The sequence below is a fragment of the Nesoenas mayeri genome (assembly GCF_963082525.1).
Source record: "Nesoenas mayeri genome assembly, chromosome: 16".
NCBI classification, from domain to species: domain Eukaryota; kingdom Metazoa; phylum Chordata; class Aves; order Columbiformes; family Columbidae; genus Nesoenas; species Nesoenas mayeri.
In genome coordinates this window covers 6,853,707-6,870,490 of record NC_137562.1, presented here as the reverse complement: position 1 = coordinate 6,870,490, position 16,784 = coordinate 6,853,707, and the positions used below count along the sequence as shown (strand labels likewise).

At 41.4% G+C, this 16,784-nt stretch overlaps 2 protein-coding genes across 2 annotated transcripts; one reads left to right on the top strand and one right to left on the bottom strand.

Annotated features, from left to right (window-relative positions):
* Positions 1–3,888: 3,888 nt before the first annotated feature.
* Positions 3,889–5,963, top strand: LOC308046676 (uncharacterized protein; the record flags this gene model as incomplete). The annotated part of the gene is made up of 2 exons (XM_080354672.1): positions 3,889–3,989; positions 5,117–5,963. 2 exons carry the CDS (start codon positions 3,889–3,891, stop codon positions 5,961–5,963), a joined length of 948 nt encoding a protein of 315 aa, XP_080210798.1.
* A 3,278-nt stretch (positions 5,964–9,241) lies between these two features.
* On the bottom strand, positions 9,242–14,181 carry TUBB1 (tubulin beta 1 class VI). Its single transcript, XM_080354687.1, has 4 exons — positions 14,018–14,181; positions 12,291–12,399; positions 12,021–12,131; positions 9,242–11,888 (listed from the first exon to the last, which is right to left on the bottom strand). Exons 1-4 carry the CDS (start codon positions 14,072–14,074, stop codon positions 10,816–10,818), a joined length of 1,350 nt encoding a protein of 449 aa, XP_080210813.1. The 5' UTR covers positions 14,075–14,181; the 3' UTR covers positions 9,242–10,815.
* Positions 14,182–16,784: the final 2,603 nt, after the last annotated feature.

Sequence of the window (16,784 nt, the reverse complement as noted above, 5' to 3'; positions counted from 1 at the left end):
ATTTGTGTGCTACAGTTTAAGGAAGGGCTCTACACGGGTCTACGCTCGTGGATTCTAGTGCTAACTATTGTTAAGAGCAGAAGAGGACAAAAATGTTTGGGTCCGTACAATCACATAACAGTTTGTTTAGCCCCCCTTCTCACAATAGGAGACTGCACCTAAAGCAGCTTTTCTTGATGGGAAGTAGGGGACTGTGTGTGCAGCAACTGCAACATATGTGTAACAGCACATGAGAAGGAAGCAGACACCTGCCCTGTGCTCAGTATGTGTTCAGATGGCTTCTTCACTAGCCACTTCAGCAAGTCTTGAGTTGCCAGTAGATCAGCTTAGTGTGCTGCAGGGCTGTGTCATGGCTGCAATGCTCCCATGAACATAGGATGCTATGGATGAATATAGGATGCTATGGATGAATGCACTGATAGTGCAGTGAGTGTGACCTGAGGTAGTACAGAGAAGCTGTGGCTTCTGGTGGGTAGAAGGAACGGAGGAGGTGGGTAAGAGAAAGGGACTAAACTAAAGGGGTGAGGGGGCAGGGAGAGGAAAAACCACACCACACAAAACCAAAAATGTGGAGAAGGGGCAGAGGTGGGGGAATGATGTGAACAAATGGGTGGCTATTACTCTCGTGTTCTGCAAAGTACTGCTTTTGACTATCTGAAATGATGAAAGATGTGCCCATGGAAGAAAGCAAAATCTTAAATTTACTGGGACACTGAAATGACTTGTGTCTATATGAATAGTAAAATACTACCACTTTCTTTAGTCAGCAGTAGAAATTAGGTACTTTTTTAAAAGCTTGATTTACCTGAGAAGTATTTATTTTTGCTGACAATGGGTGTCAGCACCTGTTCAGTCATATAGTGGTTAACTATAAATGTAAACCAGTTGTTCGTTTTGGAAAAAAAATGAAAAAAACTTTAACCACCATTTCCTACAACATTGCTGATCTGTCTATTGTGGTTTATTTTTGCAGTTAAACTGTACAGTCTAGCCTATTTCCAATAAATGTCATGTACAGTAAAACTAAGCACCCGGTGTCTAGTAACTGCAACTGTTCTAAGCCCTCTGGCATTGACAGATAGTCAGTTCAAAGGAAAGATCAGCATCCTGTTGAGGTTCACGAACTGAGGAGTGCTGATAAAGAGCTTGTATGAAAACACTGAGTCATTTTAGAATTCTTCTGTTTCTCAAGGCGAAGGTCGTTCTTTCACTTGCACAGGACCTGATCATTTATTTCTCGAATAATTCGATAGCTGTGCTTTATATGTTGCCACAAAACTGAATTATTCTAAAGGTGAGGTTACATGTTATTAATACAACAAAGCTGAGCTAATTGCTTACCTTCAGTGAAAGGAAGACAGTCCTGTGTCTGTCTGCCTGCCTTCTTGTTCCTGGCTGTGCTGTCCCACTTCTTCCCTTGCCCTGGAGAAAGTGGTCTTCACACCTTTTGTTGAGCCGAAAATACATGAACATGAGAAGCGATGTAATCTTAATGCAGCCAGCAGCAAGGTGAGACACGCTGAAAGAGGAGAAATGGAGGATCTCCTGATCTATAGGAAACTATTGGGTGGGCTGACATTGTATTGTTTCTCCAGTAATTTCATATTGCATCTACTAGAAAGAGTATTTGATGCTGTAAACAATGTATGTTATAACAGAAAAAAAAAAAAAAAATGGGAGTTGCGTAAAACAGTAACATTGTTAAGTTAAAAACTTCATTATCTTTCTGCTCAGACACACATATCACAAGAAGTCCAGCACATGATGGCTTTTTTACATTGTTCTCCAGAAAGGTTTGTGACAGTCCTTTAATCAAAAAGTTTAAAAACAATGGACTAAAAGAAATATCAGCTAGATAACATATATATTATATAATATGTATTATTATAAATATTATTATAAGTGATGTATATATTCTATATTATAGATAATGGATATTATGGATAATCTGTGTTATAGTCTTTTTACACCACATTAAATTAAACAATTGCCCCTGCTGTAAACTTTGATATTCCTAGAGCCTGTTCAGCTTGTAGAGACTCTGGTAAGAAATCTGTTTTATAATATGGCAGGTAGCATCATTTGAGTGAGTTCTTGTTAACAGGTTTTTGGGGGACTATGTTGATACTATTTACCTGTGAGATAACTGCTTTGGTTTATCTAGATTTAAACTCATTTACATATAGCAGTTGCTGCAAAATCTAGTAGGTATTTTGTGAAATTTGGAGTAAGGAAGTATGTATCAGAGCCCATATTTGGAATTTATTTATAATTTATAGCCATGTCATATTCTGAATGATCTAGCTGAAGTACTAGAAGCACTTAACCTTCTTAGCCTGATGCCCTGTATGGTTTTATTTTCTCTGTTTATAATTGCCAGTTTTGAGGGATATTCAGCAAGCTACGCAATTTCCCTGCTTTTCCTCTGAAAGAACGGGTAGAACAAATGGAAGCAAGGTGCTACTGCACAGATGATATTATTTCCCCACCTGCAAAGTGAGATGCAATGGCCCTTATTCACCTAGGATGCCAAGTTTCCTCTGTCTTTCAAAGAAGCGTAAGCATCTATGAGACTTTAAAATGTCTGAGAATGGTCTCCAGACATTTAAGTCACCTAGGTGTTTTTAAAATTTTTATTCAATATTATCAACTTTGGACAGAATGTTTTGCATTATCAAACTATTTAATCATAACATTTTAAAAGTAACATAGCCAACAAAAGTTATTAAATACATTAACATAGGAAGTAACCTATAAGATTCTTAAAACTTGTGTGTACCTGAGTTCTGCTCTGCAGATCTTGGGTCCCTCTGGAGAATCTTTATGCCTGGTTTTGTAGAGTGGACCGCTGAGAACTTGGATGACATTGCACATTTTTTTTTACTTTGAATCCAGGTGTCCAAAAGTGAAAAACTAACATCTTCATCTGCTTCATCAACTAACCTTCCAAATGTTGTCCTGTAACAGGAAACAGCACAGAACTGCAAATTCAAGATTAGAGCTGATTTCGGAGCAGGTTTTTTGCTGGTGCTCTGTGTGGAGTGCTGTACGTAGCCAAGAGGAGATTTACTAGGAGATGACCCGTATTGTCATCAGCATGGCATGATTTCCAGTAGCTGTGGAACAGATTAGGGTCATCAGCAGAGAGAACAGCAGAGCTTTACCAGCACAGCCCAGCATGGCTTACACAGGCAGAGAAAGGAGATAAATCCACAGCTATGAAAGGTAGGAAGCATTCTTACTGACCTGTACTTTTTATACAATAGTGACCATAATTCTGTGTTTCTTGACAGTGTTATTTCATAGGAAAAAGTACAATAACTTTGCCATTTTAAATTAAGGCAGAAGGAACACAGTGAAGAGACTATGGTACTTCTGTTGGAAACCACATTGATCCTGGCTTTTTACTATATTGTAATTTGCCTTTTGTATTATTCTCGCCTGTACAATGCACTTGAGAAACTTTTAAAATTAAAATCAGTCACAAAATGATAGTGGTGTTAGGTAGCAAGTGGGGTTTTTTTAAGGGATTATTTATTTTCTCTATTAAGAATATAGGGCAGCAAGGAAACTTGTAATTTCATCACAAATTATGCATGTTAAGAAAAATTATTTTGTTTTGCCTTGTACTCTTGATAGAATTACAACCATGTTGCATGAGCTGCAAAATTACAGATGCATTATTAAAAAATATTAAGTGTATTCAAGAACTATTTGGGGTCTCATCATTGGCATATAAGCATCTCTTTTAGTTTGGTAATTTTTGTGTTGTGCTAAATCCCCACAATTTTAATGTTTGCATAGTAAGATATCATTCCTATCACCTTCAGTCCGTGTTCAGCAGACACCTGCTTTGGCTAAGAGGTGACCTCAGTGGGAGTTCCGCCCATGGTGATTATGTTAAATCCATTATATATGCATCTGGACATCAGTTGTGTAATAACACGGGCAAAGCTTGGGTGTATTCACCTGAAAAGCTGCGGCCTCATGTATGTGTATATCTTTCCCTCTCTTGGTCCATAAAATATTTTTGTGATGACTCTCTGAAAAACTTCTGTGCATTCCTGTGTCTGGAAAGGCAAGAGCAGGTTTCAAGTACTCTCTGTTTTGCAGCAGTCTTGAGATGAGCGAAGGCAGCTGTAGGTCAGCCTCTTGATCTACTCATACTATAATTAGATGCACCTTTATGTACTGAAATATAAGCTGTTCTGTTCCCTTTTTAATTAAATGTCTGCCTTTGGTTATTTTTATTCAACAATTCAAACTAACCACAAATAAAAATTACTGTTATTAAAGTGCAGGTTTTATGTCCAGAGGTACAAAATAAAAGTAATAAAAGAAGACCTCATTTATCTGAAAAACAAGTAAAACTGATGTTGCTGAAATGTGTATTTCTTAGTCACAGAATCAGTTTTGCATACTGTTAGCTCTCAAAAATAAAACCTGCACATGCTGCAGAGAAAAATACTGTTTTCTTTGCCATTTTTGTTAGCATCATAAGATGCGAATTTTTAGTTAGATGTTATGAATCAAAAGGAACTAATCCTTCTCACCTTTATAGTCAGAGGCCCAGTTTGACTTGTTGCCATTTACAACTGCATTTTGTTATGTCTCCATAACCAGTAAGCAGCCCAGTATCTGAATATCCTGTGGTATCTGGAAAAGAAGAGTAAAACCATTTTAATATCTATTCTGTTTCATAACTATTATTTTATCCCAGACCTTTAGGACAGGGAGATGGCATTTGACAGGAGGGTATTCTTTGTCAGGCTATCACAGATGCTAAAATCTGGTTGAACAAGGAGAGACATGTCAGGACAGAAGAATGTCTGATCCTGTACATATTATTCTGTGCTTGGGCTTCTGTACTGGTCCTCTGTGAAGGAAAATATTCCAAGTAAGTTGGTGAGCTCTTACTACTAGAGTTTTTCTGCACCAAAAGAGAAACAACTAAGAGACATAAAGATCAAAACTGCATGCCTAGTTATTTTCAAAAGTAATATTATTTGGGTTCATTATGGTTTTTTGTTTTCTTTTGGCATGTTATTAGAGATCTTTAGTTTAAAATACTTCTGATTTAACAACAGTCATGTTGTGGATTTACTTGGCTTTTCAGTGTCATCTCTTCAGTCTGCCTGGACCTACTTGGTCTCACTTTTTTGGCCTCCCTGGACCCCTCCAGTGTCAAGACTTCAGCCTCCTTGGAACTCTTTAAAATCCCCTTTTCAGATTCTTTGGATTTATCCAGTCTGAGCTCTTCATCCTCTGTGGACTTCTTCAGTCTCACTTCTTCATCTTCTCTGGACCTTTCAAGTCTCTCGTCTTCAGCCTCTTCAGACTTCTCCAGTAGCTCTTCAATCTCCTTAGAGCTCTCCAGTCTCACATCTTCAGACTCCTGGGAGCGCTCCAGTTTCTCCTCTTCGATTTCACTGGACTTATCAAGTCTCACTTCATCAGGATCTCTGGATCTCTCTGGGGACAGTTCTTCAATCTCCTTAGACCTCTCAAGTCTCACCTCTATACCCTCCCTGGATTTCTCCAGTCCTAATTCTTCACCCTCCCTCGACCTCTCCAGTCTCTCTTCTTCACCCTCCCTCGATGTTTCCAGTCACAGCTCCTCAGCTTCCTTGGACATTTCCTGTACAATCCCTCCATCCTCACTAGGTGCCTCAGACCACACCTCCTCAACCTCTTCAGAATCACTAGATCTCACAGATTTTAACTATTTCGTGTTTCAGGGCTCCTCTGAATTATCGCCGACCTCCAAGGATGCTTCTAATCTCATCTCTACGCCCTTTCTGGATGTCTCCCATCTCACCTTTCAAGATGCTTCTTCCCTCACTTCCTCAGTTTCTTTGGACATTTCTAATCTCACGTCTTTAGCTCGCCCTGACCTGTCGACTCTCACATTTCTGGATGTTGCTAATCACACCACTTCAGCTTCTCTTGACCTCTGCATCTAACTGTCTTAACATATCCCTTCTCTCTGCAACCTGTCTCTAAACTTTCCTCTTTTATGTGCTCTATCTCTGAAGGTTCTTACCCGAGGAAAGTTTAGGGCTTTACAAATACATTCTGGCATCTAAATAGAACTGGGCATGAAAATGGGTCATACAAATCTATAATGGTGCCTTGTTTACAGCTGCATAAACATCAATATATATATTCTGCAACTCTTGTAGAGCTCAATTTCTGTCACTAATCTAATGCATGGTAGCTCTCCCAAAGGTTTACCTTTTTTAATTCAGGCTGAATTTTTTATCTTTCACGATCAGCAAATAGTAAACAGAGCAAAATGTGCAAATAATTGCATCCAAGTTGTGTATCTCCAATAACGATTTAAATCTGAGTGCATTGCACTGAGCTGCAGGCAGAGGCATTTCACATGGAGGTGCAGAGAGACATGGTGGGGAAAGAAAACTCAGGAGAAAAAGAGCAGGTGAGAGGCAGAGGGCAGGGAGAGGAACCGGAGATGGTGTGGGGCAGGGACAGAGGGACATGAAGCTGGAAGAAAGACATCCAACTGCGCTAACATAATTATTGCTGCCAAGCCATATTAGTGGCCTGGGCTTCCCATGAGGCTTAAAATAATCTTATTGATAATTATTCTATCTATCAAACTCTCAGATGTTACCATTAAAACAGCATGTTTATAAAATCCCCTTTATCAATACATGTAAGTAGTGCAGTTACGTGTGTTGCATCAAATACATTGCGTAGGTAGCAGAGAGGGTTTCCTTATGTCTTTGGTGCTTTCTTGTATCTTTTTGTTATCGTTGTTATAGTTGGGTTTAGAAAACAAGTGTGTCTTGTTTCAGTATCGTATCACTGGCACCCTTTCTGTGGTAAAAATGTTGACTGTCGTAACAATTATTTTTAAATTATTTTTTATAAGTTGGAAAGCTTTGTTCCAATATGCCATGTCTGTCCCAAAATTAGGATAAAAATAGCTCACACAATAAATAAGCAATTAAAACTCCAAATTGAAGAGTCTGTGTTATCAAAATCCTTGGCTCCACATTCTTGTAAACCATTTTCTTCTTTACAGTCATAAGTAGAAAAAGTAAGAACTAATGGCAGAGAGGGGTAATAACAACTGATTTCTCTGGAAAAAAACATACTTTTAACCATTTACTTGGATTCTTAGATTACAATAGTACCACTTAGGAATGAGTTATGTAACAAATGTAAGAGCTATATTGCTAGCCATTAGCCTCAGAGAAGACTCAGGCTTTAATTTCTGTTCTTCAGTTAATTGCCGTGTAGTGTGTTTGCAGCAAATTACCGGCTCTGACTCACGGAAGACCACACACAGTGTGTGTGTGTGTGTTATTTATATCTATATTTATATAGCGCCTATCACCATATCGATAAACATTCTTTGGAACCACTCTGACGGCAGAGGTAGGAACAGAAGTCAGCCTGTTAGTACCCAGCACTTATTTCCAACCAATTAAAAAAGTCCCAAGACTCTGGTGCCAGCCTGCCTGGCTGGTGTTTAATACTGCTGTTCCATCAGGGTTGGAGGGTGACCTATTGTGTATGGCAACAGTTTGTGCTGTGACTTAGACCGCACAGCGCAGGTGTCGCAAGAGGGCAGCGGGACAGGAGGCTCAGACCTGCTACCAGTCAAATCTCTGATCAGACCCACTCCCGGGGCAGGTCCCAGCTGCTCGCACCTGAATCTTTCCCGAACACGGAGGGCCCTAGATCTTTCCGAGGCAGTCTGTACCGGGGGGAACGGGAAGAAACACGGCGGTGTGAGGTGGCGAACCTCGCCCCCGCCGGCCATGGCCGGAGCGGAGGAGGAAGCGCGGGACGCAGCTTCCCTCAGGGAGTCGCGTGCCACATCCAGCCCTCTGATTGGTCACTGTCCGAGGAGAGCGCTTGTGACTGGAGGAGAACCCGGGTAGTTGCCATTGACGAGCTTCCCTGAGGTAATTCAGATTCTGATTGGTGGAGGGGATCATTCCTGCTCGTTGATTGGCTAGGGCGCAGCCCTGCGGTCTTTCCCCTTCCGCTGGGCTGACCTTGCCGGGAGCGGAGCAGCCGCAGCCATGGTGGCGTACTGGCGGCAGGCCGGGCTCAGGTACCGCCGACCCGGCCCCTCTCGCCGCTTCCTTGCGATCGCTGTGGCGGCCGGAGGCGGGGGCGGCCCAGGGCGGGGCTGACGGGCTCGGCTGGCGGGGTTCAGCGGTGGCTCTGGGGGGTTGCGGAGAAGCTTCCGGGGTGGGTTCGGTTCTCACCTTCGTTCTGTTCCCCGCTTTCCTGCCCTGTCCGTAGCTACATCCGCTACTCCCAGATCTGCGCCCAGGTGGTGAGGGCAGCAATGAAGCCTCAGTACAAAGCAGAGGCAGAGAGGGCGGCGATGGCCACCGTGAAGACTGTGAAACCCAAGAAGGAATAAAACGTAAGTAAACCGAACGGGCTGGGATGCCGTATTGTAGCTTTTTATGCGAGCGTTGTTTTCCCAGTGCTGAGGCTGTGAGTGCTGGGCTCATTTCTGCTCTTTGTAGAAAACTCAGCTCTGATCTTCATGTGCAACACTGGAACCGATCTCTGGTTTAGTGCAAATGTGTCTCTGATTACGTGTGGGACAGGAAAAGGCTTAATTTCATTAGTCATCTCCATCTAGCCCTGCTTTGAACAACTGGGGCTTTGGTTAAAGTTGTTATGGACTTCTGCAAAACAGCTGAGTTTCTGTACCGATGTTCACAGTTTTCCTAACTCTGCTTTTAGCCCCTCTGAATTACTGTTCCCCAAATCAGCAGACTTATTTGTATGAGGATTATCTCCTGTCTGTGAAAGAAAATTGCTACTTGTACGTTTATTTGTGACATTCCATATACCACAAGTAGTTGAAATCTCTTTGAAGTAGAATAGTTTCTATTCCTGATCTGAGATTAAATGTTATGACCTTTTGTTTGAAGCTGCCGTGTAGTATTCTTGAATCAAGTAACTTGTATTTTAAATCTCTCACAGGAACTGATCTGCGGTGAATACTCCTAACAGCAAACGGCAAAGCTGTAGGCAAGCTGAAGACTCTGCAAAGTAATGTTATCACATTAACTGTAAAACTTGCCCCTCTATGTAAACCAGCATCCAAATAAATATAATCTATGTGAAATGAATGTGTGGAAAGTGGTGTTCCTCTTGAAACAAAGTACTCTGTTTTGCAGATATATTTGACTTGTGTTAAAATAGAAGACTTTTATCAGTCTAGCATGTTTATTTTTAAGGCGAATCTCTTGTTGGGTTTCATGCTGATAATTCAGGTGCATCAATGAGCAAGATAATTAATTGTTGTTCAAAACTTTTCTGCATACTTAATTTTGATGATTAATTATTATGTTGGAGAGAAGGTGGTTTTTCCACTGAAACCTATGCCATCAGAAAATATAGGCATATAATTGTGATAATTAAAAATACCTCTCTCAGTTTTCTCTGTTGGAAGTGGTATGCTGTTGGCTTTGTAATTCTTTGTGATCATGGTGTTCATCTTCCATTTGTGCTTAGAACAAAACTAACTTGGTGAAAATCGGTTTGATGAGGCTTAGGGTTATGACAGCTGGCTGCAGGATATTTCTCCAGGGATGGGCTGCATGGGATCTAATCTCTCTGAGCAGAGAAGTGAGAGTTGGACCCTGGTGTCCTGTACGAGGTGGAGAAGGAGGCACAGAAGTGCCTGGACTCTGGTCACACAGCTGTTCGGTGTCCTTGTTATCACTTTGTCACTTCACTGGGAGGGTGAGTGACATGTGCTAACTGGGGAACAGTATAATAAACGCTCTGTTCTCAAAGCATAATAAAACTAGCTCATTTTTTTTCACGTAATTTAAAGTTAGTCCTCATAACTACGATTTTTGTCTATCAAATATTTCGAGTATTGAAGTATTTTATAGAATGGTATATAATTTTAATTTTAAATAATATTACAAATACAATCTCACGTAGATGGCTGTGAATGGCAAGAAACTATTTTCCTTAAGATATGTTTTTGCTTTAGTGATTGCTGCTGAACACAGGTAGATCTAACTACCTGCAAACCATTCCAGCCAATTTGCTGTACTGAATGACAGGAAGAAAATTTACAATAGTTGGTACATGAGGGGAAAAAAAAGCACCACACCAAAACTTTTACACAGTGTTCACAACTTTGTGTGCTAATATAACTCAAATACAAACAAATGAAACAACTATAGTGAATACAAGCTCTGCAAAAATATAAGCCAGCAATGTGATAGCACTATTAAAATATTACTTGAAAAAAAAAACAGGTACGCATATTCAGTCTTCTGCCCCATGTTGTTTCCCCTCCCGGTGCAACTTCAGGAACTGAACTTGTCTGCAGATCTAGATGGGTTTGTGGAGTGTGCAATAAAATAGGTACAGCTCATGAACAAAACAGACTGTTTACCAGAGAATAAATAAAATGGGTAAGTTGATAGCATAATTTGCTGTTGCATCTGATCTTGAGATATATATGTACACCCACAGGCTGTATATTACATTCAGTGTCTGGTGATAATATTGTAGAAGTGAATACATTTACAAGAAAGGCTGTTATGAGACAACTTGTCTTCACAGTAGCTCTTTTGGGGAGAGATCCAGTGCCAACAGTTGTTTGGGAGAGTAAAGCCTAGCTGCCATTAATTTCAAAAGCATTATATTGTAATATTTAATGTATTTTGGCCAGATGCAGAAAAAACGATCTTAAGAAATGTGTTGTTTTCAGTATGCAGATGATTGCTACTGCTTTTCTTTAGTGAGTGTCAACAGGCTTATTCAGATAATGTTTTGATATTACCATTGGGTTTACTGTGCTTCCTTTTCTGGGCTGGCTTCCACCTCTACCTCTTCATATTCCTCAACATCTGCAGTGGCATCCTGGTACTGCTGGTACTCGGACACAAGGTCATTGGTGTTACCTTCTGCTTCAGAAAACTCCATCTCATCCATTCCTTCCCCGGTGTACCAATGAAGAAACGCTTTTCTTCTGAACATCGCTGAGAACTGTTCAGAAACCCTGATGAAGAGCTCCTGGATGGCCGTGTTATTGCCAATAAAGGTAGCTGCCATCTTCAGTCCTCGCGGTGGTATGTCACACACGGCCACTTTGACATTATTAGGGATCCACTCCACGAAGTAGGAGCTATTCTTGGTCTGGACAGACAGCAACTGCTCGTCCACTTCTCTGGTGGACATTCGGCCTCTGAAGATGCACGCCACGGTCAAGTAACGTCCGCGGCGAGGGTCGCAGGCTGCCATCATGTTGCGGGCATCAAACATTTGTTGAGTGAGCTCTGGCACCGAGAGGGCTCTGTACTGCTGGCTGCCTCGAGCTGTCAGCGGAGCGAAGCCTGGCATGAAGAAATGCAGGCGAGGAAAGGGCACCATGTTAACAGCCAGCTTCCGCAGATCTGCGTTCAGCTGGCCAGGAAAACGGAGGGAGGTTGTGACACCACTCATTGTTAGGGACACTAAGTGGTTGAGGTCACCATAGGTGGGATTGGTGAGCTTTAAAGTTCTAAAACATATATCATATAGAGCTTCGTTGTCAATGCAAAAGGTTTCATCTGTGTTCTCTATGAGTTGATGGATGGAGAGGATGGCGTTATACGGCTCTACGACTGTGTCAGATACTTTGGGTGAAGGCACAACACTGAAAGTGTTCATGATCCTGTCGGGATATTCTTCTCTGATTTTGTTGATGAGCAGTGTGCCCATACCTGAGCCTGTACCACCGCCAAGCGAATGGATGAGCTGGAATCCCTGCAGGCAGTCACAGCTCTCACACTCATTCCTCACCACATCCATGACATTTTCAATCAGTTCCGCACCTTCTGTGTAGTGGCCCTTAGCCCAGTTGTTTCCAGCACCTGAATTACCTGTAAGTAGAATTACAGAAAGAACAACCACAAAGTTAACAAGAGATCTGCTAAAGGCTACAAAATGGGAGTGAAAAGGCTGTTTTGGGACAGTTGACTCCAGTTAGTTTGCTGACAGCACGCTGTACGTACCGTGGATAAAATTGTCAGGTCGAAAGAGTGGGCCTATTTTGCTTGACCGTACACTGTCCATCGTGCCAGGTTCCAGGTCCACCAAGATAGAACGGGGCACATATTTATGGGCTAGAATAAAAGAAAATGAATGCAAACAATTATTGTTAGAAGTCAAAGAGACAGGCTTATAATCTACTCGGAAAAATCCACCCCCCCAACCTACACTGAGTATATATCTTTATTTTCAATTACTGCTCTGCCAACACCCGAAAAGCGCTGAGCACTCACAGTAAGCCTCGTTGAAGTACACGTTAATTCGCTCGAGCTGCAGTGACGCGTCCCCATGGTAGTTTCCAGCGATGTCAATTCCATGCTCATCACTGATGACCTCCCAGAACTGAAAATGGAAAGAGGTTCAATACACTCAAAAAGATATATATTTTTTAAATTATATATATATATATTTTTTTTTTAGCACAATGTGTTCAGCACCAGCTCTGCTGTGCTCCTGCCTGACTGCATGTACAGTGGGAACTGTGCCTGAAGTGGGGGATGTTTTGCATGTGTGTATTAGATCAGAGCAGGGATCCTCCTCTCCCCACTCCCCAAATAAACTCAAGGAAAACATTTAGTAGAGCATTTATGCTGCTTAACTATCACCCATGCACTAATAGGTGGAGGCCTTCAATTTGTTCCCTTTATAGTAAAGGAAAATTGGTATTAGTTTAAATAACACAGGTACTAGTTGGTATGAGTTTATGATCTGTGGATTGGGGAGGGTGGCTTTGAGGCCTGTCATGCACAAATAGGACTGTGGCTCAGGCAAATTTGTGTGCGAGCAATGCTTTCCACAAAGATGTCAGTCCTAAATGTGCTATCTTGACATTCACATGGATGTCTTGTACTGGGGCTCTTATCTAAGCAGCAGCCACAGCAGTACTAATGTAGACACACCCACCCACTATAATGACCAGCCTATTTTAATTTTAAAGGTCTCCTGGTTTAGCATCCTGTCTCATTTTGAGTGTACAAATACACCATCGCCAACATCTGCATGGTATTTTAGAGCGTGTGTGCTTTTCTACAGGTCTTATTAGACATAAGCTGTTTCCAGATCAACGCCAACAGAAAAAGATAAAAACCTTTCAACTACCACACTTGCTGCATTCAAGCTGTCTGGGTCTAACATGACATTCCCTGGACATCCGCAGCTTCATGTGGAAATAAAAGGAAGCAAGGTGAGATTTGTGGGCACAAGAAACAGGAAGAACACAACAGAACAATCCTTCAGCTATCACGTGTCTTCAAAGACCTCCTAGTCCCAAGTTAACACAGATACTTTTTTGACAACTTCCTACTAATCAATAATTTTTAAAAATGGACTTCACACAGCAAAAAACAATTATTTTTTTTTTCTCCTAGAACACAAAGTCAGCAACAAGCGACTTTTCTAAGTAACAGCACAGCAGTGTTTAAACTACACAACAATACTGCACATGACGTGACTACCTCTTGCAGGAGGGCAGGTAGTCAGGAATCCTTCATTGCACTTTGTGCCACTCTTGGAAAAAATAACTGATCTCTGATAGCACAGGTCATTCTGTTGACTAATATGATCCCATATTAATGATTATAATGTGGCAGAGTTACTGGACTAAAGCACTGGGATCACAGCTTTGCAGCCCTGGAATTACTGGCTCCTTCACTTGTCCCAGTATTTTGCAGACTGGATTAGTGTCCCTGGGAATACGAGTCCCAGCAGGAATGCCCTGGAGCGCTTATCATCACTGTGCCATAGCTCTTACAGATGTTTCATTCTTCGACAGTCTTAACTCAAGCTCATCTTACGACTTTCATATAAAAATACTCATATTCACTGCTAACGTGCCACGTATCCTACCACTGAGTTAACAAAGCAATTGTTCCCCCAAAAAGTCTCCAACTATTACTGACATTTGACCTGTTGCCACTGACAGCGCTTACTGCCAGTGACCAACATTGAAAAGAGACCTTACCTTAGCTCCGATTTGGTTTCCGCACTGGCCAATCTGAAGATGCACAATTTCACGCATTTTGTGTAGCTCAGACCTGTTGGTGGCTATAACCCAACACAGGTTTTCTAGTCGGAGTCACCAGAACAAGCCTCTTTCTGCTGCTCTATCAGCTACACCCAGCGCAGTCCGTCCCAAGGGGCCTTTTTATACCCGCGGGACTGTCACTCAGCCAGCAAGGGGAGTAGCCAGCTTCCCAGGAGCCAAAAAATGAGCAATCTTAATTTATTAAGTACATGTGCTTCTGTCACATCGTTTAAATTTTAACATCATATGAGTCATGCAGGACAACATTCATAATAAAAACAATATTGATTTTTCAGCAGTAGCCACCTATAATCACAACATCCAGCGCGCTGGCGGGCAAACTTGCAGTTCACTAATAAGCATCATTCTCAGTATCTAATTGCATGAAGGAGACAGGATCAGTGACAAAAGAAAAAGCCAACACTTTGTAAAACACAAATATAGCGCTGCACTCTCCGTGATACATGTTCCTTAAGCATTTAGTAAGAATCCATGAATTTCAGCCACGCTAAAATCTGAATCAACTTCTGAGTACTTTGCACAGAGGCTTGCTCTCTCTTTCTCTCTTTCTCTTCCTTTCCTGCCATTAAAAAAGACAATATTTCTTATATTTCTTATTTTCTTATCTCTGAGGTGTAGTATTTCAGAACATCCAGGAAAATGCTAGAGCTGAAAAGCCAGTTCCACTGAAGTTAACTCTAATGTCCACTGTGTGAAATGCTACACCACAGTGAAGGAAACGATGCAAGCGCTGAGCAAAACATGACACAGTCGTGTTGGCTGCTGATAAACGGGGCTAATATCACTGAGCAACAGAAACCCAGAACGGACTGTCTTCTGGAAGCTTGTAGTAGTTTTATTACATATCAGATGACTGTCAGTGCTTTGCAAGTGTTCCTTTTAAGGCTAGGAAAATAAACTATAATTAGGAAAGCACCTTAAATTATTTTGTATAGAAAGATGACAGTGGAAGGACTTGGCTCATTGAAAGTAACTACTTTATGGGTTGTTAGTGATAAGGAATCTCTGAGCTTCCATATTGCTCCAAAAGAAAAATCAGCTTATTCCAGACTTCCCCAGCCCAGCTGACTTCCACTCCTTCCCCCAGCCAATGCAGGAACAGAAAACTGCTCCTAACACAAAGTTTAGCAGCAGAAAGGCATTGCAAAAAGGCAACTATTAGAGCAAACATTCTGCCATCCTCTGCCGAGCTATGTGCCGTCCTCATTAGGGAAAAACAAAAGTAAGACTTTAAATTCAGGTAGATTAATCGTGTTTCCTTAAAACACCACAGTTTTATCATTTTCCAAAACATAAGTGTTCTCTAAACAACTTGGTTTACTAAGCAAGACAACATCACAGTTATGTTCCACTGCCACAGTGTAGATATTTCTACAAGTGCAGTGGGTATCTTCTAGAATTCGCTAAGCTAGAATTCTAGAAAGGCTATTTGGACACCTACTTTGAAAGCAGATTTCATTTTATTCACGCAAATTTCATATATGCTTTCTGCGGTTAGGCTTAGCTGAAAGTAATAGGACAATTCTGAGTTGTACAGTCAATGGCTGCACTGTGAATGGGAGCTGCATTTACACAATGTGTCAGAGAGCTACTGACAGCAAATAAACACTACTTAAAATATTCAATGTATTAATCTATAATAGACACAACTTATGAAGAGGCTGAAGATGCTGACTTGATGTGCAAAATAAATGGCAAAATAGCTTCAGAAATAAATATACAAGTATCTCACAAGCGAAGGAAAAAAAGGGGGAAGTGAAATAAATATACGATTACTTAACATTGGGGTTTGTCTTGCTAAAAATAGCTCCCTGGAATCACGTGCTTCGTCTGAAGAACTTCCTAACAGAGCCTTAAAAATGATGGCACATGGCACAGAACACCTGAGGTGCTTTGTGAAGCGGAGTTTGTGCCTCTTTTCCCTCTCCTCCCCAGATCGCTTCTCTGTGAACCCCCGAGTCTTTGTACCACACTTGGTACACGAAAAGCCTGTTTTTCTCTGTAGATGCCCATTATGGGGCTGCCGGCTCTTCCACTGCCCCGGCACAGGCCTTGGACACCAAGGCCCTGGTGATGCGTGTAGGCTAAAACCACAGACAAGCCAGGGGGTTTGGTGACTGGGGTTTTCTCGTTTCTCTTTTTCTTGGTGTTTTGTTTTGATGGTACCATGGTACCCACTAGCAACAAAAACAGATGTGCAGGGAGGCATTCTGACATCCTTTCTTTTTTTAAAAAAATATGGTTTCCTTAGGAGGAACTAGATTTTCACAGTAGCAGAGAAGATTATTGAGACAAAAGCCTGTTCAGTTTGAGATGAGCTTGGCTACAGGGCACTAGATAATTGTAGAGGGATCTGTGAATGGTTACCAGGTGAGCAGACACTAGTGTCAACTAATCTCAGCTACATCAGGAATACTACACCAAAAATAAATGTTGCATTCAACAGGCAGTAAAGACAACCTACTTCACATTTTCATTTAGTAGGAAAACCTATGTAAAGACTGCCTTCCTCTAGCAGGTGGTCCAAATGAAAGAAGGTACTGGCCACTCTTAAATTATCATCAGTGTAATTAACCCCATGTGTTTAAACAAATAGCTTTTGTTACAATCAGAGCAGACAACCAAGCAGTTTGTTACCTTGCCTGTGCTGCAGATCTATGACCCAGCAAAAACAGGGCTTGAA